The 24,039-nt window shown below is 36.3% G+C and overlaps 2 protein-coding genes and 4 long non-coding RNA genes across 14 annotated transcripts; 2 read left to right on the top strand and 4 right to left on the bottom strand.

Annotated features, from left to right (window-relative positions):
* Positions 1-585: 585 nt before the first annotated feature.
* On the bottom strand, positions 586-14,229 carry LOC142223725 (uncharacterized). 2 transcript variants are annotated; one of them, XR_012718874.1, is made up of 5 exons: positions 14,092-14,229; positions 2,261-2,511; positions 1,770-1,971; positions 1,615-1,706; positions 586-1,474 (listed from the first exon to the last, which is right to left on the bottom strand). It is a non-coding gene; the product is annotated as an uncharacterized LOC142223725 (long non-coding RNA). The 2 variants fall into 2 exon arrangements; XR_012718873.1 differs by lacking the exon at positions 1,615-1,706.
* On the top strand, positions 12,031-12,760 carry LOC142223724 (uncharacterized). The gene is made up of 2 exons (XR_012718872.1): positions 12,031-12,303; positions 12,368-12,760. It is a non-coding gene; the product is annotated as an uncharacterized LOC142223724 (long non-coding RNA).
* Positions 14,230-15,235: 1,006 nt separating the features above from the next.
* Positions 15,236-21,763, bottom strand: LOC142226012 (uncharacterized). Of its 8 annotated transcripts, none has more exons than XR_012719566.1 (4): positions 19,633-19,871; positions 19,187-19,483; positions 15,335-19,094; positions 15,236-15,279 (listed from the first exon to the last, which is right to left on the bottom strand). XR_012719566.1 is itself a non-coding variant. In XM_075295873.1 (4 exons), exons 2-4 carry the CDS (start codon positions 19,243-19,245, stop codon positions 17,362-17,364), a joined length of 1,617 nt encoding a protein of 538 aa, XP_075151988.1. In that variant the 5' UTR covers positions 19,246-19,483; positions 19,633-19,871; the 3' UTR covers positions 17,217-17,361. The 8 variants fall into 8 exon arrangements, 7 of the variants coding, with proteins under 7 accessions (XP_075151986.1, XP_075151985.1, XP_075151987.1 ...); XM_075295873.1 differs by lacking the exon at positions 15,236-15,279 and having other exon boundaries at positions 17,217-17,376; positions 17,552-19,094; XM_075295874.1 differs by lacking the exon at positions 15,236-15,279 and having other exon boundaries at positions 17,566-17,761; positions 17,986-19,094.
* On the bottom strand, positions 16,036-16,521 carry LOC142224960 (uncharacterized). Its single transcript, XM_075294737.1, has one exon. It carries the CDS (start codon positions 16,519-16,521, stop codon positions 16,036-16,038), a length of 486 nt encoding a protein of 161 aa, XP_075150852.1.
* On the top strand, positions 19,885-20,360 carry LOC142226013 (uncharacterized). The gene is made up of 2 exons (XR_012719567.1): positions 19,885-19,995; positions 20,066-20,360. It is a non-coding gene; the product is annotated as an uncharacterized LOC142226013 (long non-coding RNA).
* An 834-nt stretch (positions 21,764-22,597) lies between the features above and the next one.
* On the bottom strand, positions 22,598-23,682 carry LOC142223723 (uncharacterized). The gene is made up of 3 exons (XR_012718871.1): positions 23,355-23,682; positions 22,932-23,289; positions 22,598-22,870 (listed from the first exon to the last, which is right to left on the bottom strand). It is a non-coding gene; the product is annotated as an uncharacterized LOC142223723 (long non-coding RNA).
* Between the last annotated feature and the right edge of the window lie 357 nt (positions 23,683-24,039).

The following is a 24,039-nucleotide window of genomic DNA, read 5'->3' as shown; positions in this document are numbered from 1 at the left end:
TAGACTTTTTCAGTCATTTGTAAGGAGAGTTAAAAAACAAAAGTGGGTATAGCACATTAGCCCAGAGGCGTAGGTGATATAGTTAACGAGATAAAAGGGGGACATTAATGTATTTTCGAAGAGCTAAAAATCATTGATGGGGCACAGTTTAAAAAAATAATTGTGTCTGTAAGATTTAAGGGCGTAGAAGACTATTCTGGAGATCCCATGAGCGTAGCTGGGCGTTAAGTCTGAGGGGGGTCAATTATATTTAGGTCAATTTTGTGGGTCGATTTTCGGGCATTTTTAAAGGCAAAAGTGGGTATAGTACATTAGGCCCGCAATGCAATGTTGTTGCTTATTATGTCAATTTTAAAGATTCAGGAAAAAATGGAACAAACGATAAAGATTTTTTGATAGTATATAAATTACCTAAAAAATTAGAGTTTTTGCCTGTTCAAAATAGTTGCAACTTATATTAAGTGTTACATATATTTAAAAATAATTAAAGTTTTTGTATTTTTAACGATAAATGTTAATAGTTGATGCTATAGCAATGCCGTTTCATTACTTCTGCGACTTTTTGCCATTGGTTAGGATTAAATGGTTAAGTATAGCCCATGTTTCAGGCTCAAAAAGATTTCGAAGGACTTTTGCAAAAATTTCGTACTAATTTTTGTTTTAAAACTTTCCAAAAGTTGTTTTATGACCTACATTAGGCGACGGAACAGGCTAGTCAAGCACCCGCAATTTTTCATTGTAAATCATTGTTTTACCACGATACACGTGTACTAGTGATAATGATCGCGCTGAATAATCCATGCAGGGGCCAAATCACCGCAGTCGAAATCGAGTACTTCGTCGTCGTAATGTAGTTTGCACGGATCACCTGTCATGTGCGGCCGAATATGGTTCTAATTTTTATGGGCTTTAGCGCCATCTGTTTGTGGAAAGCCCCAGACGTATGATGAATATTGTTATCCATCCCTGGCAAAAACAAACATATGTTTTTGTTGGGGATTGGAATCAAATTTCGCGATGGCTGGGAAGTGGAGAAGATTATGGCGAATGCAACGTCAATAATGGAGGTTTTGGAGAGTCAGATTATTCTGAGTTTGGATGCTGAGAAGAGTGGTCGGTGCGACAAAGAGTAAAAAAGAAATAGAAAAATTGTGTAAATTTATCAATCTTATAATACGAAAAAAGATATGAACACAAACAATTATGTATAAACAATAATATAAAACAGTTTTGTTTGAAAGTTTTTAACTTTCCCAGCTGTCGAATATTTGTTGCTCTCCAGAAATTTTGTTGATTTTGGCTGCTGCATTGCTTTCCGTCTTCTATGCTGTGTATGATCCTATTCCATCTTGGGTGTAATTAGCGCTGGTCAACCTACAGCGCCTCAGGTACCTCTGATTCGTCTGTTGTCATACATTGGAATACTCGTACATTTGTTTGACTTAGACTGACGGACAGACATAGACAGGAGCTTCTGTAAATAAAATAAACAAATCTAATAGTTATTTGATTTATGGCAGGTTTCTGTGTTAGCAAAAGGGGGTATTCATTAGCGCTGTTTTGTTTCGTTGCGCCTGGTTTGGGCATGATAAATAGTGTTTAGGCTGAGCTCACCCTAATACTAAGTTTAGAGTTAATAGGACTGGAAATGTGGGTCCACTTTTAACGCTCTTAATGTTTGTCCCGGCAGGAACAAGAAACAAGAGCTACATGAAAAAGGTTATATGTTTTATTTACGGAAGTTATATTTTGGCGTTACTAATACTTACGTGATCTAGACGAACGGACGGAAAGACATTAGACCGAAGAAAGGATTTCGATGCTGTCTGTGGAAGAAGTTGGACATTATTTGTTTATGAATTTAAAAATTGTTTTGATAAAATACTTATCTTTTATGATTTTTTTTTTTTTGAGAATAATTGTAAATTCTTGCCTTAATTAATCTTCTTCAATTTCATGATTCTAATTTATCTGAAAGAGAGAAAAAGGATAATAAAAATATGTTTATAATGTCGTTTGAAAAGAAATAATATTGATGTTAAATTATTAAATATGGAAGGCTAAAGAAGTTATAAGGAAAAGGGGAAAAGGTGATTTAAAAGACAGGTGAGTAGCAGTTGGGGTGTCCCGAATGGATGGGCCACAGGGACACCATGGTTGGGTAGGGTTAGGCCACGGCATGCTTTGGGAATCCGGCATGCCAGCAAACCAATATGAGTGGAGATTGTGTAAAAATTATCTTACGATTTTTGATACGTACCTGTTGTGTTTTGTGATGTCCATCAAAGGCTGGTTGTTTTTATTTTATTATTTTTTTTTGTCAGCTGCCAGAGGACTGGTTTGCCAATGAACCGCGCCCCACAGACTGAGCCAAAAGCCGGCAACACCGTTCAGCAACCAGCGTACGGCAACTCAGTTCCTCCCTCCAGATGGCGGTAGCCTCCGGACTGTGACACACCGCAGTCGTTATCGAATGGTTTCTACTCGAAGTTGAACACGATAGGTAGCATGCTATCGAAAACGAAGTATGTAGTGATTATTGAGCAGAAAAAAGGTAAACAAAAAGAAACAAGTAGTTGGTGAAAATGGAAGTTGTAGCGCATGTTATTATTATACGACATATTTCATTTTTATATTTAAATCATTATACATGCATTTATTACATTTTTCTTATATTTATATATTACATCACTAACAATTACATACATTGAAAAGATAAATATTTCTACCGTTTCTATTTTGTTTATATGACGCATACTTTTATGTTTCATTGTAATTGAGTGTAAGAAGCTAGTAATATTTAACAAACAAAAGAGAAAGAGAGTTATTTTGAGTGTTAAATTGAGTACTTGAGTAACTAATTGTTTGATTCTCACTTGTATGCATAGGTTTATGATCTATCATTACTCTCATATGTTTATTGAGCAATAATTGTAAATCGTTCTGTGTTATTATAAAAGGAGATGCATAGAAGCATAAAGGTTAGTTACTGGCTTACCAGTCGTTGAGGTAAGAGCTAAGACTACTTGGGGAACGCATTAGCGTGGCCGGTTGTCTTTAATCTTGCTTTGCCGACGGCAAACAACACTTGGCGAAAGCGAAAGCAGTCACTTGTGTTTATGCCTGAGGCATTAACGATTGTTAATATATAAATATATTGTGTAAACTTAAACTTTACTAAATAAAGTTTATAACGTTTTATGTAGAAATCTTGCGCGTTATTATTTCTGGGGAAATTGGAATTATACCGCATCAAAACCTCTACATAAATTTGGCGCCCATCCGTAGTGGCCAGTTTTGTTTGGATTTGTATGGAACCTGTTACCTCACGAAGAAGTCCAAGATTACAAAACATGACTAACCCAACTTTAACAACGGAGCAGTTTGAGAAATTGATGCAGGCTGTATCAACTGCCAATGTGAAGTCCGGAACGTATAGCCACTGTACTGCTCGTTACAACGGTGAGAGAGATCCGGCTAAACTTGAGGAGTTTATATCAGCCATTACAACTTTCAAGACTGTGGAGAAGATTGGAGATGATGATGCTATCAATAGCATCCCGATGCTGTTGCTGGGTGACGCTTCTGAGTGGTGGAGTGGTGTGAAAGGTAAGGCGAAGAAATTTGAAGATGTCCTTAAAATGTTGCGTGATTCATTCTGTCCACCGAAACCTGCATGGCGTATATATGCTGAGATGTTCGAGGGAAAACAGCAGAAAAACGAGGCAACTGATACTTTCATACGAAAGAAAAGGGCATTATTCGCGAAACTTCCAAAAGCTCCATCGGAAGGCGATCAAATCGATATCCTATTTGGAATGCTTCATGTCCAAATCCGTGATAGAGTTTTTCGACACAAAGTAGTGAACTTCGACGAATTACTCAAGGATGCACGGGAGGCTGAAGAAGCTATAAACGAAAAAGGAAAGTCTGTGAACACTGAGGTTCCGTCCGTCGGTGGTCCAGTTCGTTGTACGTATTGTCGAAAGAAAGGACATACGAGAGACAATTGTTTTAAAAGGGAGAAGTATGAAGCTGAGGCTAGACAAGAAGCTACTATTATCGCACAAACTACCACGGCAAAACCCAAATTGGCATGTTATGGATGCAATACACCGGGATACGTCCGCGCGAATTGTCCAAATTGTAGCGGTAACAAAAGGCAACAAAATCCAGAAGGCTTTGTAAATTTTAATACAATGACTCTTCGATTAGTCGGAAGAGAGATTCCTGTGGCCAACATTCACATGTTCGGAGTCCCTGGCCAAGCATATTTAGATACGGGAGCACGAACTAGCATTGCCAGTGCAAATCTAAAGACAATTTTGGATTTTCACGATTGTGTATACAATAATGTACGGATGGAAATTTCTTTGGCAGATGGAAGCAGATCTGTGCAAGAATGCCTGTCGACGGTTTGTAAGATTGCAATTGGTGGAAGATCCTTTGATGTACAATTCGTCATATTGCCTTATGCTAACAATAATCGAACCCTGTTAGGTTCTGATTTTCTAGAGCAAGCGGCCATTGTTTTAAATATGGGTCAAGGTTACTGGTATTTCGAGGACGATCCCAGTAAAAATTTTGAATTCCCTGAATTGCTTCCTTTGAATTTGAACCTACTTGAAACAATCAAAGTATCTAGCAAGAAAAGGAAAACCACTAGAGAACCAGTTCAAAAGGATCTTATGAGAGATGGACCAACGAAACCAAAACAGTATCACCACGAAGTTCATATGGCAGAATTTGAAAGTTATGGTCCAGAAATTACGGAAAATGATTACTCACCTCATTCGATTCAGGCTATTTTTAAAGATTGTTTGCCAGATAGTGAAAAAGACACGCCTAATCGTGGTTCTAAGTCAAATCTCTTTGGATCTCCTAATTTGGTCTATGATACTGAGAATATTGACCCAATTCCCATACCGATGTTAATGGTCGATTTCAAAATTCTAAAACAATCAGATGGCGAATTTTTACAATATAATGAAAAACGGGAGTTAGACCAACTTTTGCAAAAACATTGCGTAATTTTTGGTGAAATCGGAGAGCCAACTCCTTATATGGAGCACAGCATAAATACAGGTAATCATCAGCCTATAGCATCGCCGGCATATAGATTGTCTTTCGCAAAAAGTAAAGAGTTGAGAGTAGAAGTGGACCGAATGCTTGAGCTGGGTATAGTTGAGGAATGTGAATCTGCCTGGGCTTCACCGGTTGTAATGGTTCCAAAACGAGATGGTGGTATAAGAGTCTGTGTTGATTACAGAAAGTTAAATGCTATTACAGAGCCAGACAGATACCCATTGCCCCGTATAGATGACTTGATCCATGCAGCAAAAAGTACGAAGTTCATGACCACGCTTGATCTCCAGAGCGGCTACTACCAGATCGCAGTTACTTCAAAAGACAGAGACAAGACCTGTTTCATTACTCCATTTGGCCTGTTCCGTTTCACACGAATGCCTTTTGGCCTTAGAAATGCACCAGCAACATTCCAACGCCTGATAGATCGCTTTAAAGCCCCGTTGAAGGACATGATGATCCTGGCCTATTTGGATGACTTAATTATATGTTCTCCTTCTTTTAAGGCTCATTTGAATGATTTAAACTTAGTGTTTGCCCGTTTGAAACTGTTTAACCTGCGAGTTAATAATGCTAAATGTCGATTTTGCTGTCAAGAGGTAAGATACCTTGGTCACATTTTAACACCAGATGGTATAGCTATCGATCCGGCTAAAACGTTGGCAATTTCGGAGAAAAAGGAACCAAAGAACGTCAAACAACTGATTTCGTTTATCCAAACCTGTTCTTGGTATAGAAAATTTATTGATAACTACGCCCAGATAGCAAAACCTCTCACCGATCTAACCAAGAAAACAGCAATATGGACGTGGGGAGATACCCAGAGACAAGTTTTCCAGGCTCTGAAGGATAAGCTGATAACCCCACCGGTTTTAAAGCAAGCACAAGATGGACTACCATTCATAATTAAAACAGATGCAAGTTCAATCGCTCTCGGTGCAGTTTTGATCCAGGGGGAAGGCCCTGACGAGCATCCGATTGAGTATATCAGCAGACTACTTTCTAGTGCTGAAAGAAATTATTCAACCACCGAAAGAGAAGCACTTGCAATCGTGTGGGCATGTTCAAAATTTCGAGGATATATCGAAGGCGCTGAAATTATCCTTATGACTGATCATCAGCCTCTTAAGTGGTTGCTAACCATGAAATGTCCTGTTGGTCGCCTTGCTAGATGGGCATTGCAAATCCAGCAGTATAATTTTCGTGTCGAATACACTCCTGGGAAAAGTAACTCGGTTGCTGATATGTTATCCAGACCTAATGAAAATGATGATGATCCTGGTAGTATGCCTTTATTCAGTTTTCAAATCGATTTCCCACACAAAACTCCCGAAAAAGTGCGAGATGAACAGTTTAAGGACGAAAATCTTAAAGAAATCATTATTTCTATAGAATCGGAAAATGAAAATTTAAGCCACTGGCTAAATCGTGGTTATGTTATGAATGATGGTGTTTTGTATCGATATAATAGCGACGAAACCGATGAAGCTCAATTAGTTATTCCCGAGCATGAGCGAAATGATATCCTTAAAATCTACCACGACGAAAGCACAGCTGGTCATTATGGCGCTGAAAGGACAATACAGAGAATCGCAAGCCGATATTTTTGGCCAGGCATGAGAGCCGAAATAACCAAATATGTCAAGACATGTGTTGAATGCCAACGATTCAAAGCATCAAATGTGAAACCAGTCGGTCTAATGAAAACAACAAGTTCCAAGCAACGTTTTGAGGTATTGGCTGTTGATCTTTTTGGTCCGTTACCTTTGACAGAAAACGGATTTCAATGGATACTCATAGCGGAAGATATAGCATCCCGTTGGGTAGAACTGTTTGCCCTTAAAGAAGCTACAGCCGAAAATTGTGCAAAAATGTTGATCGAGGAAGTTTTTCTGAGATATGGTGTACCTAGACGTCTTAAAAGCGACAATGGTGTCCAATTTATTTCCGCCATAATGCAACAAGTGACTTTTTGTCTAAATATACAACAGCAATTCACGCCAGTCTACCACCCACAAGCTAACCCAGTCGAACGCAAGAACCGTGATCTGAAGGCGCAATTAGCTATTCTGGTTCAATCCCATCACAACACTTGGGCAACCCATCTCAGTGCAATACGGTTCGCGATGAACACATCTAAATGCCAGTCTACTGGATTCACAGCCTCCTATTTAACTTTTGGCCGTGAGTTAAGAACAATAGATGACGTCCAAAATGATCTACGGTCTGTTGTGGAAAGCGAAAACTTTATTCCACAAATAACCAAATATCTACAGAATCTATCTAAGATCTACAAAGACGCCGTAGAATCCGAGCAACATAGACAGGATGAGAACAAAAGAGCTTATGATGCCCATAAACGACCTCAGCCGAATTTCGATATTGGTTCCAAAGTTATGGTCAATACTCATGTGCTAAGCCAATCATCAAAAGGACTGACTTCTAAATTTGTGCCGAAAAGGGATGGTCCCTACATCATTATAAAGAAAATTGGTTCTACTTCTTATGAAATCGCCGCACCTGATAATTTAGATGTACCTTTGGGAACATATCATTCATCCGCTTTAACTATGTTCCGAGATAACAACCGTAATGAGATGCCTAAACCAGTTCATCCCATACGCAAGCGAGGAAGACCAAAGAAGTCATAGGTCGTTGTCGTGCCATCGAGTCGTTGTCGCACTCCAAAGGGGGAGATTGTAGCGCATGTTATTATTATACGACATATTTCATTTTTATATTTAAATCATTATACATGCATTTATTACATTTTTCTTATATTTATATATTACATCACTAACAATTACATACATTGAAAAGATAAATATTTCTACCGTTTCTATTTTGTTTATATGACGCATACTTTTATGTTTCATTGTAATTGAGTGTAAGAAGCTAGTAATATTTAACAAACAAAAGAGAAAGAGAGTTATTTTGAGTGTTAAATTGAGTACTTGAGTAACTAATTGTTTGATTCTCACTTGTATGCATAGGTTTATGATCTATCATTACTCTCATATGTTTATTGAGCAATAATTGTAAATCGTTCTGTGTTATTATAAAAGGAGATGCATAGAAGCATAAAGGTTAGTTACTGGCTTACCAGTCGTTGAGGTAAGAGCTAAGACTACTTGGGGAACGCATTAGCGTGGCCGGTTGTCTTTAATCTTGCTTTGCCGACGGCAAACAACACTTGGCGAAAGCGAAAGCAGTCACTTGTGTTTATGCCTGAGGCATTAACGATTGTTAATATATAAATATATTGTGTAAACTTAAACTTTACTAAATAAAGTTTATAACGTTTTATGTAGAAATCTTGCGCGTTATTATTTCTGGGGAAATTGGAATTATACCGCATCAAAACCTCTACAAAGTATTATTTATATATTTTGGCAAAATACGTTTAAGAAAATATATTACTTGCAGTTAAGGCCGGTATGCACCTCTAGCGAAATTTTCGGTAGCAAAAATTTATTTAAGTCTACAACAAAAAAAACAGGGCTGTGTACACAAATTTTAAACCAGCTAATCGCTTTAAAAAATTGTTAATATATGTTCCAAATATTCCTCAAATAAATTGTTTATTATTTACAGACCTTTTAAAACTTTTACGCACACAATGATTGTAATAAATTAAATGTTTGCTGCCAAAATATGCTTTTGACAACCCTGTTATTTTCATTAGAGGTGCGTACCAGCTTACGAAATTGAACGCTACCGAAAATTTCGTTAGCATAAATAGCAATGCATTTCTTATGGGAATGAAATTTTTCGCTAGAGGTGCATACCGGCCTTTAGGGAAACGGAACAAAGGAAGTAATGCTCAGTAGCCGCTTCAAAAAAACTCCTTTTTTAAGAACATATTTAAAAGCTTCTTTTAAATCTATGGATGTTAAAAACACAAATAGTTAAAAGCACTCACTTCAAAATAGAATCACTTACAGGCAATGCACTTCAGGCAATGCTAAACGACTGATTTTGTCTCGAATATTTTTCCTTATTAATGCCACTTTGTACTCAACCTATGAATCCGAAGACGAGGAAAACAAAAACACATGGATTCATAATAATTTTTACACATATACATATTTTGATCACAAAAATTTATTTTGAAATCATCTTTTGTTTCCAATTTCTTATTACCATATGTTTACAGCAATGTAAAAAAAGTAGTAGACAAAATAAATTACGATCGAATGCGGTGATCCAAAATTTTACAGCGATCGAAATGTTTCTCGATACGAGATATCACATGGGACAAAATGTTTTTGTCCCATGTGATATTGCCTAATATTGGTCCCACCACGATTGACGTAACTTTTTTCAATTCTTGGATTAAGGCTTTCCTTGCAGCCTTCGTACTAAATTTGATCCATGCTAGTTAAACTTTGAGTTGTAGGAAAATATTAAACATTTCTACTGCTCCTGAGGCCATTTGAGGTATTTGTGTGAAAATTTAAGGCGAGCTAACCTAGTTTTCTTTGAAATAAATGATTTTTGATATTTTTGTATAATCGTACTCCGACTTCTAATGCTCTACCCCTGATCGTTATGGTTGATATACCCAGTTGAATTTAATTTTTGTGATATTTGATTGCATTGTTGCATAGTTGTTTGATTACAAAAAAATTGAAAAACGTGAAAATTCATTTCAATAAACGTTGAATTACACACCATGCGTCAATCAGTGCGTTGATGGGAGGGTTGATTTTTTCTGTTTGCGGCAGACTATTCGAGCTTTTGATTTCAAAGAGAAATTTCAACTCTTCAATCATCGGACGCATTTAACGCATGGTATGTAATTCTACCTTAAAAGATATTATTGTGTTGTTTTCGCTTGCAAAAAATAAAACGTTTTTCTACCTGTTCTCGGTACGTTTTTTTTTTAATTTGGATAATTTCCAAAAAATCATACGTTGCCGTTATGTTACGGTTACGCTACATTTTTGATGCATAACCAGACCTTTAGGGTTTCTTCTACACCCGTGCACAATTTTGATTCATCCACTGTTTATAACTCTAGACGCAGTTGTGTTTTGCACATTATACTCTTCCGAAATTCGTGTTTGTCACACAACCACATTAAAACTATCGTTATTTCTTTTGGTGTAGTCTTAGGGTTTCTTCTACCCCGGTGTACAATTTTGGTGCATCCACTGTTTATAGCTCTAGACGCAGTTGGGTTTTGTACATTGTACTCTTCCGAAATTCATGTTTGTCATACCCCCACATTAAAACCACCTAATAAACACAGGATGAGTATTTTTCATATGCAACAACTTTTCAGTTTGAGGGTAAATATAATTTTCAACATAAATTCAACTTGACTTGAAACAGCCCATCTTCAATACATTTTGAATTTGTTTGCGAATTACTTCTAATTTGCCAAAATGTTGAAGAAATCTTTGAAAAGGCGTTGAAGATAATATGCGAAAACACTACTCTAAAATGCAACGAAAAAACCATGTGGTTTCCAATACTTCTTTGTGCAACAAAGTTCGTGGTCAATTGGAAGAAATAAAAAAAAACTGGAAAATGTTAGACAAATAACTGAATTTACTCCAAATAGTTTATAATAAATGGTAAGTGAAAATACAAAATGAAATAAAACATTAAAGAAGTCACTAAATGTATATATTTGCCGAAAACTAAAATTATGGACTCTACGTTCTTGAAAACGTTAAAAAGCTGACGGATGAAAATTGTCGGAAAATTAACTGGAACTGCTTCAAATTGGTAAGTCAATATGAAAAATTAAATCAACACTTTAGAAGTCAATAAATTTAAATCTCTTTGCAGAAAACTAAAATCTTTGTGTTCTACATTCCTTCAAACATAAAAAGTTTCCAGCAACATTTCAAAGTGCAACCAATTAAAATTATAAAAAATTTGCATCACATCTTCAGTTTAGTTTACATCCTTTTATCAGCTTAAAATGGATATTTGTGAATGCCTTCTGCTGGAAATCTATGCTAACACGCGGTCCATCACGTTCCTAATTTCAAACTGCCCGCATATTAATTAATTTTAATACAGTTTTATGACACCAACAGGAAGAAATCGAATTATCTGTGCAAAAGTGTTTACAAATAATTTTAAGACATTTAAAGTTTTGTTGTTTTGTTCTTATTTGTTGCTATGTTTAATAAGATATTTATTTTTCAATAAGTATTGTAGTGTAGTGTATTATTATATATTTTATTTTGGCGAAAATGAATAAATTATACTAAATTCATAAAATTTTGGCTTTGACTTTCAATTAGAAATGGGGATATCATTTATACAAATTTTGGTTGAAAAGTATTTGCAACGATGTTAATTTTTAATTTGATTCGCATCGAAAATTGTTTGAGCAATTATTGAGTAGCGATGCATTTTAATTTGAGGATAACAGTTGGTAAATTATTGATAATGTATTGAATTTTACTGTTGAGGGTAATGTCTGTTTTTTGTTGAGAACGCGATTTTCTCAACAATTTCTCAAGTGGAATATTACCCTAATCCTTTGAAAAAATGTTTGAAAAATTTTGTATTTTAGCATTTTTCAAACGTTTGTGTTTATTGGGCATCGATATTTAGCTTTTTATTGTTGGTTAGTGTGTAAATATAACCATAGCGATAGGCGGTAGGCGAAACATTTTTGCCGCAACGGCAAATACAATAAGCTTGACGGCGAATAATTCCCTTTTTCACGTTTCCTAGCGTTTTTGTTGACAATACAGCACGCTTTGACAATATTAAACAATGAAGTTGAATAAAAACATACAATGACTTGTTATTTATTGAGTTATTTCAAGAAAAAATAATCTACACGTCTCCAGGCAACAGCAATTCCTAGTGGTGAGTTAAAAAAATTGATAAGCGATGGCAACACTATACCAGTTTTCGCCAAGGAGCTAAGGTTTTCAAATGCAACAACTTTTCAGTTTGAGGGTAAATATAATTTTCAACATAAATTCAACTTGACTTGAAATAGCTCATCTTCAATACATAATCAAATTGTTTGCGAATTACTTCCAATTTTCCAAAATGTTGACGAAATCTTTGAAAAGGTGTTGAAGATAATATGAGAAAACTTTGACAAAACACTACCCTAAAATGCAACGAAAAAACCATGTGGTTTTCAATACTTATTTGTGCAACGAAGTTCGTGGTCAATTGCAAGAAATAAAAAAATGGAAAATTTTAGACAAATAACCAAATTGTTTATAAAAATAGGTAAGTGAAAATAAAAAATGAAATAAAACTTTAAGGAAGTCACTAAATGTATATCTCTTTGCAGAAAACTAAAATTATGGATTCTATGTTCTTGAAAACATTAAAAAGCTGACCAATGAAAAATGGTGGACAATTAACTGGAACTGCTTCAAATAGTTTATAATAATTGGTACGTCAATATGAAAAATTAAATCAACACTTTAAAGAAGTCACTAAATTTAAATCTCTTTGCCGAAAACTAAAATCTTTGGATGCTACATTCTTGCAAACAATAAGAAGCTGACCAATGAAAATTGAGTGGCTTATCGACAAGAAAAAGTTTCCAGAAACATTACAAGTGCAACCAATTAAAATTGTTATAAACAAAAAATTGTTGAAATCAACAACTTCTGGATGAAAATGTGCATCACATCGTCAGTTTAATTGCCCGCATGTTAATAAAAGGAAGGAACCAAAAGGAAGGAAATCGAATTATCAATGCAAAAGTGTTTACTAATAATGTTTAAGATATTTAAAGTTTTGTTGTTTGTTTTTTTTTTTTTTTGTTCTTATTTGTTGATGTGTTTAATAAGATTATTATATATCAATTGGTATTGTAGTGTATTATGTAGTGTAGTGTATTATTATATATTTTATTTTGATGAAAATGAATAAATTATACAAAATTCATAGAATTTTGGCTTTGACTTTCAATTTGAAGTTGGGATATCATTCGTACAAATTTAGGTTGAAGAGTATTTGCAACGATGTTAATTTTGAATTTGAACTCGCATCGAAAATTGTTTGACAAATTATTGAGTAGCGATGCATTTCAATTTGAGGATAACACTTGCGATATTATTGCTAATGTGTTGAATTTCACTGTTGAGGGTAATGTCTGTTTTTGTTGAGAACGCGATTTTCTCAACAATTTCTCAACTTGAATATTACCCTAATCCTTTGAAAAAATGTTTGAAAAATTGTTGAAATTTAGCATTTTTCAAACGTTTGTGTTTATTGGGAGTGCTTCAAACTGAAAAATATCAACCCTTCCATCAACGCACGGATTAACGCATGCTATGTAATGCGCTTTACAGATTATCAGTTATTCCGGACGGAATGTCGGTGTTTGTAAAGAATCTTATAGTGTGTCGGATCGGTACGACTTGTCGGCGATGACTCAAGAATCGGTAAATGTGTTATCGATCCCATAAACATGCAGCAGTATCGATTATGCCTTCGGACTTAACTTATAATGTACACAATATATGGGATATGTTCGACGTGAGCACTGTCGTCCGGAATAACTGATAGTCTGTAAAGCGCATTACTCAACCTTTAGAATAAGTTTTAATTTAGCGACACGCCGCTAGCCGTCACGGTATTCCGTCGCGGATTTTGGGCTTCCCATAAGAAATACCCGTAAATAAGTGTTCGCCTACCGGCTATCGCTATGGTTATATTTACACACTTATGCTTATTGCCGGTAATTTTATCGAATTATTCAAAAAATAGGTATTAAAACCTAAAACCAAAATGATCACATTTGTTTGGGTTGCTGGTAACATTTTAAAATTGCGCATTCTGTACAGCCAATTAAACACCTACACCGGAGCTACATTGATAGATCCCACCGGAAAACTTATGTTTTCCAATCATTGTGAGGAATCTTCATGACTTTGTTTGACATTCATCGCTACTTTGTACGCAGGAAATAGAGACAATTGTTAACCATATTACCGCGGTCGTATGTTGAACTGAGCATATCTAGGACAAAAAAATACTGCGCGTGCAAATGCACCAACTTACACTGGCAACTCAAAACAGCGATTATTAGGAATATTAAACAAACAAATCTTTTTTTTTGTTTGTCCAGTTACTCGAAATGAGGATTATTTGGCCACCGAAGTACTACCCCAACGCTATAAACAAACAATTCAACCAAATCCACTAATCTATTTAACATTACGGCGCTTTAGTGGCGAAACAGTGTTGCCAGTACGCCTTACAAAAAATTAATGAACCCATTACGCACAGTTGGTGGCACCACAAAGAAATATTTGAGTTCAAGCAATTTACTGAAAATACACAAAGATTTACCTTGCTTTCGTTCCGTTCTTAATGCGCTTTACAGATTATCAGTTATTCCGGACGGAATGTCGGTGTTTGCAAAGAATCTTAAGGGCACCTTATACGGTCGGATAAACCCTGCGACACAACACGTTGCGGCGACAAATCCGATTGTATAAGGTCGTGTTCGGCTGTCGCGGGGATGTGTTGGCATAAAATCAAAACAACTTTGATTTTTTCTGGTTGGGTGGTACAAATCATTGAGTGTAAGGGGATGTTCGACAAACATTATCAAAGACAAATTTATTTTTACATTAAAAACAGCCATTTATGCAATGAAATTAATGATGGATCGCCAATTCTGGTTGAAAATTAAAGAAATATATAAATCTAAACCAGTATTGTTGCAAAAACGTGGAAAAATTCCACTTCCAATCAATGGGAAACCAGGCGACAAGTATTTTGAAATTCAAGTAATTTGTAATATATTAAATGTGGATTACTTCAGGAATCATTGTTTTGACACATATACCAGAATTTTTTTTATTATCTTCTTCCAGTTTTTCAGTAAAAAATGGTTTCACCCATAAATCTTCGTACAACTTCATTGTTTGTTTATGCTTCTTCTTATTTTTTCATGTTGTCATCACATTTGTTCGTGCAGTGTAAGGGCAAAACTTGAACGAACAAACAACAAATAGACGAACCTCTGTCGGAGTGTTTATCCGACCGTCTAAGGTCCGCTTTACAGTGTGTCGGATCGATACGACTTGTTGGCGATGACTAAATAATCGGTAAATGTCCTCTCTGCGTCTTGACACGAAAATAAACCACCTAAAGCATTCCAATCTTGGCAGTAATACAATTCCCAATGAGACTCGAATTGTTTAAAGGTTGGATGTACAAAAGATGTATAGTGTTTATTTGCTAAAAAGTAATTATATAAAATACAATGAAATTAAAAAATTAAGAATATGCTTACATGTTTTTTGTGTCCAGCAGAAAGGGACAAAATCAAGGCCTGAAGGGCTTTTATATGAAAAAAGGGAACGCTAAAATTTACTAATACAAATAAACATATATAATGTATATAAGGAACTGCCATAAAATTATTGTTCAGTGGTTGCGGTTCGAACCCACTCGCATTGCCAACGGTAGTGCTGCCATTTTTCGGGTTGCCATCAACAACATCCTCACCCCCGTGAACTGACCCGGACGGGGAGGCTTCACAAGAATCATGCACATCAAGCACTGCAAGTTTAGATATGGGTCTTCGATATTGGCCTCAGACGGTTGATACCAACGCCGACCGAGCCACTCCATCTTTACCCACAAACAATTCGGTTACTCTTCCACGTTTCCACTGTGACCTCGGCATGTCAGGGTCGCATATAAAAATCAAACATCCAACACTAATTGGATTTGAGGGGAGACACCACTTCGACCTCCTTGTCATCTCCGGCAAGTATTCGGACATCCATTGACGCCACATTCCATTTTTTAGATTTTGTAGAACTCGCCACTGTTTCCGTAAACACATTAGCCTTGGCTCGAAGGGGGCTGGCGTCTGGGTAGAATTCAAACATCCCAATAAGAAATGATTTGGTGTGAGGGGGTCCGGATCACTTGGAGTCACAGGTAGATGTGTCAGGGGACGTGAGTTGACCATGTTTTCTGGCTCAATCAAAAAACTGTGCAGAGTTGCTTCTCGGGGGCCTGCTCTTTTAACATCATGAAAAGAGCCTTCTTGACAGAGCGCACGAGTCGTTCCCAGACACCACCTTCGCTGGGATTTGCTGGGGAATTAAAAATCCATTTGATACCAAGGCCTGCAAGAGATGAAGTAATTACGTTATTGTCAAAAAGGTTACTAACCCCCTGCAATTCTTTGGCAACTCCCACGAAGTTGGTGCCGTTGTCGCTCCGTATAACCAAAGGCAGTCCTCTTCTATTAACGAAATTTCTCAAGCACAAAAGGAAGGCATCGGTTGATAAATCGGTTGATAGTTCTAAGTGCACGGCTCGTACTGTCAAGCAGGTGAATAAACAGACCCACCTCTTTTCCCGCTGGCGACGCACTGTGACATTTAAAGGCCCAAAATAGTCCACTTCTGTATACGTGAACGGTCGAACATAAGGAGTCACTCTATCGATTGGAAGAGGAGCCATTTGAGGTTGACTTGGCTTGGCACGATGAAGGCGGCAAACACGGCATGAGGACTGGACGCTATTCAAGAGACGGCGAAGAGATGATACCCAAAAACGCTGACGATATGTTAATATTGATATGTTGAAATTTGGTATGGTATGATTCCACTAATAAACGAGTGAACAGGTGCTTCCTTGGGAGAATTATAGGATTTTTTGCTTCTATAGACAAATTCGGTGCATTAACCAGACGACCATTACCACGAAGTAAGCCATCAACTCCAATGAACGGATTGAGTGATTTTATTGAACTGGTGTTAGCGACTGATTTATTTTTCTGGATACATGTAATTTCATTAGCAAAACAAGATTTTTGTACTTCTTGACATAGATGGTTTTCCGCCCAAATTTCTTCTTCTACCGTCAGCTCGCCTTTGATGCAGTCGATGCCTTTTAATTTATATAGCAAATTAAGTATGTACAGCCTTACCCAAGCCATGGTTCTTCTGAGTCTGGAATATTTAGAAAAGCGATTAAACTCAGGAATTTCAGGTCGTACCTGGTTTGTAAAAAGAATGATATGTTTTGAACGGAGCTCGGAACCGCTGTCATCAGAACAATTTTTCATTTGGGTTTCCAATGGCCAGTGTGACTCATCCATACGAAGAAAATCTGGTCCATTTTTCCACCGTCCGTCTATCTCATAATTAATGGGAAATTTGGCTCTAGTCCCATAATCAGCTGGATTTATATTTCCGGGGCACAATTTCCAGTCACTGATTTGGCTGCTTTCCAAAATTTCCCCAACCCTGTTGGCGACAAACTGTTTGTAGATACGATGATCAGAACGGATCCATTGCACTACAGTTCTTGAATCTGTCCAAAAATAATATTTATTAATATTTTTTAAATGGTTTTTTATAATCAACTCTTTTAAACGAACGCCCATTGTTGCTGCTTGTAACTCTAATTTGGGAATAGTGTGATACCGTGTTGGTGCGCAGGCAGTTTTTCCCATAACAAAAACAACATTAACTCCATCCACACTTACCGTTCTCCAGTACGCTACCACCGCCATTGCCTCTTCACTAGCGTCTGCAAATATATGCAACTCCACATGACAATTAAGAAAATATTTCCCATAACAACGTGGCACTTTATACTGTTCCAATTTATATAACTCCTGCAGCCACATCTTCCAACACTCATAAATTTGTACTGGCAGTTCTTCGTCCCATTGGATTCCAGCTTTCCAAACATGCTGCATCAAAATTTTTGAACCAATCATAAAATCGCATACAAAACCATAGGGATCGTAAATAGACATATTCAATGATAGCATTTCCCTTTTTGTAGGAACTTTTCTACCCTCCAAAATAGATTTTTCAATTTTGTGCAAATTTAATCGGAAACAAAATATGTCATTTTCTGGCAACCAATGAATTCCCAAAATTCTTTCAATGTTATCTTTTAATAAAAACTCACCACCATTGTTTTTTCCATTGGCCGAATGCCCACAAGCTGTTCTGACTTTCTCGGAATTTGAGACTATATTCCTCAACTCGAATCCTCCAGCACGATGTATACTTATCACGTTATTCACTACGTCAATGGCTTCCTCATCAGTATTGAAACAATCAACATAATCGTCCACATAATGACGTTCAATAATACCTTTTACTGCCCGTGGACATTTTTCTTCAAAATTTTTTGCATTTAAATTTTTAACATATTGGGCTATCGCCGGGGAACAAGTGGCTCCGAAAATCATTCTTTCCATCACAAATATTTCCACACTGTTATCACTTTCACCATTTCTCCACAGGAATCGCTGGCTATCTTGATCCTCCTTTGCTATTTTAATTTGGTGGAACATTTCTTTGATGTCACCGCAAACTGCAATGGGAGCTTCCCGAAACTTTAAAATAATAGAAATAAGTGAATTGTTTATATCTGGCCCAGAAAGAAGACACTTATTCAATGATACATTGTTCACTTCCGCAGCAGCATCAAAGACAATTCGAACACCCTTTTTATTTACATTTTTAACACCAAAATGTGGTAAATAAAATACTCGTTTATTTTGAATTTCCTTTTCAGCATCACTCAATTTTCTGGCATAACCCTTTGCAATGTAGTCATTAATTTTTTGACAATATTCAGTTGCATATTCATTATCTCGTTTCATTTTATTTTCCACACTGCACAATCGTCTTAGGGCCATAGGGTAAGTATCAGGAAACGGTTTTACGTTTTCTTTCCACAAGAGTCGACTTTCGTACCTACCATCTACCTTTCTTGTTGATTCATTCAAAATATTCAAGGCACGTTCATTTTCATTTGACAATAATAGTTGTATATTTGCTTTTATTCCAAATGATTCCACGTCAAAATAATTCCTCATAAGATTTTCCATAACTGTGTAATTTTCTACTTTTGTATTGGTTGACTTGCGTATGTGCAACGCCCGATTATTACTCACAACATCTTCTTCTGGCATTGGTCCATAAATGACTACTCCGAGTCTTGTGGTGGTGACAATCGGCCCAACGGTTGACAAATGGCGTGGTACATCAAGAGGAACTGTTGAAAAACTATGAGTAAGGCTTAATATTAGTTTTGGTTGTACGTTGATGTATTCGCTGAAATTGATATTTGAGAAATCATAATCTCCATTCAACTTTACCAAACTTTCCCATTTACAACTTTGTACTGGCAACGATAAATTGTCTGAAATGTAGACATCTCCAATTGTGTAGCGCTTGCAAAATTGACCAACTCCACTTATTGTTAATACCACCTTTTGCGTCGTTTGCATCATACTATGGTCGTTCAACCATTGCAAAGATAACATTTCGCTTTTTCCCTGTAGGCCCAATTCGTCACCAAGTGCTTTGTCTAGCATCGAAACATTGGCACCGTCATCGATAAAGGCATATGTTGTTATGGTCTTATGCTTCCCAAAAAGCTTCACGGGGACAATCTGGAATAAAATATTGGTAGTGTTGTTTAAAGCGTGACAATTTCTTGTGTTTGATTGCATTGAATTTTGGGTGGGTTGCTGCGAAATATCAACACCTTGGGAAGTGGTAGTTTTGTGCAGCAAAACATGATGAAACTTTCCACACTCACTTTTATCACACTTTACTCGATTTCTGCACTGGGAAATTTGATGCCCTTTTTTCAAACAACAAAAACACGACTTACTATCCTTTATTATCTTCCATTTATTTTCGACGGACATATCCAAGAATTGTTTACAATTTATTAATGACGGGCAGAGTCCCTTGCACACTAAACAATTCTTGACGGCGGCAAAAGCAAACTTACGACTTTGATGGCTAGAGTTAGAACGACGGCTATTAGAGGGTAACGTATCGTAGACGACATTGGCGATGCGTCGTAAATTTTGCAACCAATCACTGAAGTCAACAACGGTGGGCATTCTTTCCAAAGCCAAGCATTTTTCACCCCATTGCATTTGTCGGTTAATAGGTAATTTTGCAACTAACTCACTCAGTAAAGACGGGTTTGCCAAATGATGTTCTCCTTTAACATTTTTCAGGAATGTAGACATATTGGTGATTTTTGTGGAGAACGTGACCAAAGAGTCCAAGTTGTCATTTTGTAATGGTGTTATCTGGCGTACCTTCTCAATTTGGCTACGTATAAGTTGCTCTGGACGACCAAAGGTTTCACGAAGTGTAGACATGATGTGGCTGACGTTGGAAGAATTTCCTAGGAGACACTCCACTACTTCACGGGCACGGCCATTCAATGACTCTCTTAACCTCATTATGTTGTGTAGATCGGAATATGAAAATTCTGCGGTGGTAGAATAAAATGACTCTGAAAATGTTTGCCATTCTTCCGGATAACCTGAAAATGAGGGAATAGGGTATATTTTTTTTGAGGCATATTTACATAATTTATGCTTGGAGTGCTACATCCACTACAGGACGTTACGTTTGATCCATACGTTAACGGCGGTAAAGTCTCACGCGGTTGTTGAGAAGACGTTGGCGGCATTTGCTGTGAGGGAGGCGGCGGCGTTAACACTGGTAGAACTGGCTGAGAATTTTCAAATGACAATTGTTGCTGCGAAGTCTGCTGACCATGAGATTGTTGGACGGACGGTGTTGTATGCTGCGATATTACTTTTTCATCCAAATCTTTTCGCAGTTTTTGAATCTCTGTCTGCTGCACTTTAAACTGATCTTGCAGCAACTTCTGCATTTGCATCATTTGTTTCTGCATTGTCACCATTTGCTTTTGCAACTCACCCCCTACGTCCATTGTTGCTGTCTTTGAGTGTTGAATTGGTGTTAAATTCTGCTTTTCGGCTTCTATGCGGTCACTACTGGCAGATGACGTAGACAGTTGATTTGTTGATTTTTCTTGCAGTTTATTGGTTGGCGTACATACTTTTCCTCCAATTTGCATAGATGTTTTTGATGTGGGCGAATGTTGTAGGCTCATGTCGATGAGGTATGCGTCGAAGCGGGCTGGGGGTTTACCTTGTGTTGATCGTTTGCTTCTCTGCTGCGAAGGTTCGGGCTTTTCTGACATGAAATTATCAAAGGCAGTTATAAAAATGTTAACATAAATAAATTGACGGCATAAATAACATGTAACACAGACGGCATCAATAATTAGACGGCAGTGATTCTTTTGGCTAGGAATATGACAAATTCCTCCACTATAAAAAACACAGAATCACTTGTCAATAAATTAAAAACGGCAAATATAACATCGACTGTTGTTATGGCAGTTAGGCATCGACAAATTAGGCAGCATCCATAACAAATTAAATTCGGCAGTAGGCTTGAAGTTAATTGGTTTCTTGTAACGTCCAATATATGGTCAATTAAAACTTCAAATAAAACATCAAATAAAAATGTCCTCTCTGCGTCTTGACACGAAAATAAACCACCTAAAGCATTCCAATCTTGGCAGTAATACAATTCCCAATGAGACTCGAATTGTTTAAAGGTTGGATGTACAAAAGATGTATAGTGTTTATTTGCTAAAAAGTAATTATATAAAATACAATGAAATTAAAAAATTAAGAATATGCTTACATGTTTTTTGTGTCCAGCAGAAAGGGACAAAATCAAGGCCTGAAGGGCTTTTATATGAAAAAAGGGAACGCTAAAATTTACTAATACAAATAAACATATATAATGTATATAAGGAACTGCCATAAAATTATTGTTCAGTGGTTGCGGTTCGAACTCCTTCGAACCCACTCGCATTGCCAACGGTAGTGCTGCCATTTTTCGGGTTGCCATCAACAACAGTAAATGTGTTATCGAACCCATAAACATGTAGCAGTATTGATTATGCCTTCGAACTTAACTTATAATGTGCACAATATATGGGATATGTTCGACACGAGCACTGTCGTCCGGAATAACTGATAATCTGTAAAGCGCATTGCAGACTATGAGTTTTTACGGACGACAGTGCTCGAGTCGAACATATCCCATATATTGGACACATTATGAGTTAAGTCCGAAGGCATGTTTATACCCAATAAACACAAACGTTTGAAAAATACTAAAATTCAATAACTTTTCAAACATTTTTTCAAAGGATTAGAGTAATAATCAAGTTGAGAAATTGTTGAGAAAATCGCGTTCTCAACAAAAAACAGACATTACCCTCAACAGTAAAATTCAACACAATAGCAATAATTTCTCAATTGTAATCCTCAAATTGAAATGCATCGCTACTCAATAATTTCTCAAACAGTTTTCAATGTGATAAAAATAAAAAATTAGCATTGTGCGAATACTTTCAAACCACAATTTGTATGAAAGTCAATCCTAGTTCTAACTGAAAGTCAATACTAAATTTCTAGAGATTTTGTAAATTTTATTATTTTTTTCGTTAACAAATATAATAATCTTAAAAATAACATTAATAATATATAAAAATAATAATATAATACCAATCAAAAGGTAATTATCTTATTAAACGTATTAATAAATAAAACTATGAATACAACTTTAAATACCTTAAACATTTTTACATGTATAATTCCATTTCCTCCATAATGTTGGTGTCAAATAACTATTAATTAATATGCTGGCAATTTGAAATAATTACTATCGAGGAACTTGCTGGCTTGTGTGTTAGAATAGATTCCAGCAAGAGGAAATCACAAAATATCAAACTGATGACGGGATGTAAATTGATGTAATGCACATTTCCATCCAGAAGTTCTTGATATAGGAATTGCTGCACTTTGTTTTAATTGGTTGCACTTTGTAAGTTTTCTGAAAACTTTTCTTTGTTGTTCCCTTCATCGGTTTTTCATCGGCCAACATCTTCCAAGAATATACCATCCAATGATTTTAGTTTTCAGCTAAACAATCGAGTTTTGTGATTTCCATTATGTTTTCATTTCACTTTTTATTTTGACTTACCAATTTGTATTTCTTCCAACTGACCACATACTTCGTGATTTCCTCAAGAACGTTGGTGTTACAAAATTGTTGTTATTAACATACTGGCAATTTTCAGGAACTTGATGACCAGATAATTGGAATAAATTTCCAGCAATTTCAATTCACAAAATAACAAATTAAACTGATGATGCGATGTAAATTAAACTATCGATGTGATGCGAATTATCATCCAGTAGTTGTTGATATGGAAAAGCATAAATACCAAGTTTTTTTGGTTGCACTTTGATTTATGGAAACTTTCTCTTCTCGATAAGGCATTTTTCATCGGCCAGCCTCTTAATGTGTCCAAGAATCAGCATCCAAATATTTTAGTTGTCTGCAAAGAGATTTGATTTTAGTGACTTCCTTAAAGTTTTCATTTCGTGTTTTAGTTTTACTTACCAATTATTATAAGCAATTTCAATTGATTATTAAAAAATTTCCACATTTTTGTATTTCTTCCACGAACTTTGTTGTCCAAAGTAGTATTGAAAACCATGTGGTTTTTTCGTTGCATTTCAGGGTAGTGTTTTGTCAAAGTTTTCTCCAATTATCTTCAACACATTTTCAAAGTTTTCGTCAACATTTTGCCAAATTGGTTGTAATTCGAAAACAATTCGAAGATGCATTGAAGATGAGCTGTTTCAAGTCAAGTTGAATTTATGTTGAAAATGATATTTACCCTCAAACTGAAAAGGTGTTGCATTTGAAAAACGCTCATCCTGTGTTTATTGGGTAGGATCGATAAGTCATTTACCGATTATTTAGTCATCAACGAATTGTCGTATCGATTGGTATGAAAATGTACTCTGTGATGGACAGGTTTTGTTAACTAGCGGTGGCACTCTTGGCGTTTTGCTGCGGCTGTAGTTCGCCGGAAATGGGGAGGTTCTTCCGCTCTATCCATTCATTTAAAAATTTAAGTGCCAGGTGGAAATACAATTTTTCTTTTAAACGTTGAACAATGTACGGTTACACAAATTTGAAAAGAATAATACAACTTTGTTGGAATTTGGTTACACGCGCGAATTGACTTTGCAAACCAGATGTAATTGGTTTGCTGGGCTGCCCTCCCTCTTCATGATCC

This window comes from Haematobia irritans, chromosome 2 (genome assembly GCF_050003625.1).
Source record: "Haematobia irritans isolate KBUSLIRL chromosome 2, ASM5000362v1, whole genome shotgun sequence".
In the NCBI taxonomy this organism is placed as follows: domain Eukaryota; kingdom Metazoa; phylum Arthropoda; class Insecta; order Diptera; family Muscidae; genus Haematobia; species Haematobia irritans.
The sequence above is the reverse complement of the archived record's forward strand: the minus strand, read 5'-3'. Positions and strand labels throughout refer to the sequence as shown.